A 4151-nucleotide genomic window follows, 5' to 3' on the forward strand; every position below is an offset into this window, starting at 1 on the left:
TCGATTAGAGTTGAATCAACATTAACTTTCTTGTGCTTTTTAGCTTGATTGTTGAATTTTTCAATCAATGACGCCCATTCGTTTACAACGTTATGAACAACTTCACTATTTGGATATTATTCAATGATCTCATCTATGCGTGATTGGATGCTTTCAAAAACTTCTTCAAATCCTTTAAAATGATAATCCAAGGCAGACTCAACATATTCTTCATTTGATTTTTTACCTTCAATGTTCTTTATATTTTCATCGCCACTTTTTGTTGAATGAATGTCAGAAAGACCTTCACTTTGAATTTGTGATGGCATGAAATTACGCAATCGGCATTGACTGTCTACCGACAATTTATCTTTATTTCCTTTTGATGGTTTTATGAAGAATTGCCCCATGATCCTCCACTTTCTGTTTGTGTTTTCTCAGTTTCATTGGTTTTAAGTTGACTGTTTTGAACATCCTCTTGATCCTCTTGTTCAATCCAGTCTGTTGCAGCTTTAAGTAAGGTGTTTCCATCTTCTATCTCTTCTGAGTTGATATTGATGTTTGGTTGTTCTTCAGCATCGTCTTCATCTTTTTCTTCAGGTTCATCTTGAAAAATTTCTTCGTTTTCATTCTCGGATTCAGATGGATAAACATAAAATTCATCCTCCTCATCTTTCTTTCTTTGTTTATTCTTTCTGACATTTTTTTCCTTTTTCTTTTTATACATTACCAGACCTCTCCCCTCATTTTGCGCAGCAATTTCCAATTCATCTTCAAATTCCTGTAATGTTGTAGAGTCAATTTTATCTAGAGAGAACTCTTCAGTGTTTTCTTCATCGTCAAATCCTTGTTTTTTGTAAGCATATAGAATCTGTATGAATCACTGCGTTTTAAAAAAAATACTCAATACTAATTTTGTTGCGTTTTATAATATAAATCATTGTAAACAACTTACACAACTAATTTTTTGTAACTTTAAATACATTGCGTTTTACACAAACATTGCGTTTTAATAAAGCATAGTTTGAAAAAAAAATATATAAACAAGTTATTGCGTTTTATACCTTTATAAACGTTGCGTTTTAAACAAACAAACAAATAATATAAACAAGTCATTGTGTTTTGTAACTTTATATACATTGCGTTTTAATCAAACATATTTTAAACAAAGAATATAAACATGTAGCCTAAACAAGCATTCAACAAATATGTAGCAATAATGAAAGATCAGATTTCATACCGCTAACAATACAATAGGTCCATTGAAGAGCTTGTCATTTCCAGGCCATTGTCTTCTTGTACGCCTTAGAACATTCAGAATATATTCACACCAATTAAAATCCTGGGTTTTTCACTTTTCATCGATGGCAAGAATCTTTGATTAACGTTACTACTTTGCATTGCCTCTGCCATGACCGTAAAAAATATAACCAAGAAGTTTAGTTTGAACAGTCTTCCATGCTCATTTCTTGATTTTAAATATTTAATCAAGTTGGTAGCATACATTCTCTTCAAAATATCTTTGCTGAATTGACCGCGCCAGAATTTAATTATAAGATCAGTTTCTTTTGGTCTCAATTTTTCCCCAATCTCTGTTTTTCCATTTGGTATTTGAAATACCTTTTGGATCAATTCAGTTGTAATCTTAATCTTTTCATCTCCTATATTTATCTCATCATTTTCAGCATCAAAGTTTTTTACCAGCCAATATCCGAATTTGCGTGGAACTGAATGCAGCTTGAATGATAGTATGCTCTCAAACCCTATTTCTCTAACAACTTTCCTTTGCTCTTTTGATAAATTTTCAATATAATCTTTTAGATTATTGGCTGCACATCTTATGTTGATTTTTTTTCCGTCGTAATCATAATATGGTTGTTGTTCTGGTTGTTCTTCTGTTTTATCTTTCCTCAATGATCTCTTTGGTTTTGATTCTGCCTTTTCCTTCTTTTGATATTTTGTCTGTTTCACTCTTGGTGGTGGATCAACAAAATCATCATCTGATACACTGAAGTGTTTTAGAAACATATATTTTTTTCATGAAATTTGTTTAATGCGTTTTATGTTACCTGAATTTACTTGTTGTTCAGAAGTATGCAGAACTATAGCTCGACTAGTATTTTCATCATTTGAAACAGAATATGTATCTTCTGAAGATTCTATCACCACTTTCTTTCTTCTCCTTTTTTGTTTTTCCTCTTGTTTTTTAACTTTAAACAGAATAATGAAACAATGTCAATTAACAAATTTATGATAAAACGCATTAGCTAATACTATAAAGATAAAAAGCAGTAATTCACAGTTTTAAGATAAAACGCATACTTTACATCATATTAAATTTAACAAAGCAAATTAACGTTACATAATCTCGTTTTGTTTTTTTATGATATTTTAATATAAAACGCATTAGTCAAGAAAAAAAAGCATTTGATACCGTATTATGATAAAACGCAATAGTTAACAACACATGTATCTCAGCAAATTCAAAGATAAAACGCAATGTTTTAAAATTCGATTACAATTATCATAATAATAATCTCTTTGTTTCTGCAAATTTATTAAGATAAAACGCATTAGTTCACAATATATAAATCCCATAAAAAGCATTAGCACCCTAGGTCATAGTTTTAACATAAAACGCAATGCAGTCTCTAATAACAAACCTAATTAAGCAATTCAATGATAAGATAGGGATAAGATATCACTCATTAACAATTTTTGGGAAGGGATATGATATATTAGGTCTATTGCACTTCATAAAACGTAACTTGAATTCAATTAAAAAGCAAAAATACATAAAATTACCATTGTCTGAAATCTCTTTGCGTTTTCTACTACTTTGTTGTTTCATTGTTGATTTTTGGCTAATATTTACTTGTTGATCTATGTTCTCTTCAACTGATGATGTTTTTGGCTTCTTTGATGATTTAGGGTTTTGAGAGACGGATTTCTTTTCAGTAAGTCGGAGGTAAACCTTCAAATTATCTCTCGACGATGCCATGAACTTCAATGGAGTATGATTTTCTCAAATTTCTGTATGTACGTAATGAACTTTTTTTCGAAGCGTTTCTGTGTATATTCAACGGCGGTTATTTTGGAATTTGACAATAATACCCTTGAAAGCCCGGAGAGCGTGTTTAAATGACAGTTTTTAATTTGATTTTAATCTAGACCGTAGATTGTGCAATTGGACGATCATGATTGCTTCCTATGCTTCCTAGCGAAATAAACTTCCTATCATATCTCCACCCTAGTCATTAAAATTATAATTGCTCAAACATATTGTCAAAACCATAAATTTAAAATAAAAGGTATATCGTTCAAACAACAAATCAAGAAAATATGCATTAACATAAATTAAAAATAGAATTGCTAAACATAAGCTTAAGCTTCACCCTAATCATCATCCCTTCTTGCTTCTATTCTTCTACATTTACTTTTTCTCTCATTTGGATAACACTTTTGGCTCTATTACCTTGAAGTTGATCTTCTCCAAAAGTATCATATGATTCTTCATAGTGATAAGGCCTTTTTCTCCTTCATTGACAAACAATTCATGATTCTTTGAATATACTAACACTAAAATTAAAAATCAAATCTAACACATAACATGTAGTATAAAATATAATTTATAACATAAATTTCTAATGTAAGAATCTGATGAAACGCTGGATAATACTAGACTATTCCAGCTGATCGTCTTGTGTGAAGTGGTTCAACCCAAAAACAATAAAGAGAACAAAAGAAATAGGACTCATCTTCACCTCTTCTCCTTATACTTTTACAAATTTTAGCTTTTTAATTATGAAACCTATAACCGTAATGTTTCATGATCAAATTTAATACAAAGTATCAATGCTATATACAAAGGAATCATAAGGCATTGGTTGAGTCTTTCACATAAAAATTTCTCGAAGCATAACATCAACTTTACGCAATCCTTTCAACTTATTTCTAACTGAGTACGATATATAGACATACATCCTCATGACAAACTCTATTTTGAAGGATCCTCAATTATGTTTAAAAAAGTATTATATGTGCCAGTGAGATTTGGTTAATAATTTAAACGGTTTTAAAGAAAGGTTGTATAAAATACAATTTCCAAAAAACCACAAGGCCTCATTACAATGCTTTCGTGCGTTTTATTGTTAAAAGTACTAAAACATCAT

The 4151-nt window shown here is 30.2% G+C and overlaps 1 protein-coding gene across 1 annotated transcript; it reads right to left on the reverse strand.

Moving 5' to 3' along the window:
• Nucleotides 1-370: 370 nt before the first annotated feature.
• LOC118488241 (glutamic acid-rich protein-like) lies at nt 371-2980 on the reverse strand. The gene is made up of 4 exons (XM_035985489.1): nt 2785-2980; nt 2049-2189; nt 1600-1979; nt 371-850 (listed from the first exon to the last, which is right to left on the reverse strand). The coding sequence occupies exons 1-4, from the start codon at nt 2978-2980 to the stop codon at nt 371-373; spliced, it is 1197 nt and encodes a 398-aa protein (XP_035841382.1).
• Between the last annotated feature and the right edge of the window lie 1171 nt (nt 2981-4151).

Source organism: Helianthus annuus, chromosome 16 (genome assembly GCF_002127325.2).
Source record: "Helianthus annuus cultivar XRQ/B chromosome 16, HanXRQr2.0-SUNRISE, whole genome shotgun sequence".
Classification (NCBI taxonomy): Eukaryota; Viridiplantae; Streptophyta; class Magnoliopsida; order Asterales; family Asteraceae; genus Helianthus; species Helianthus annuus.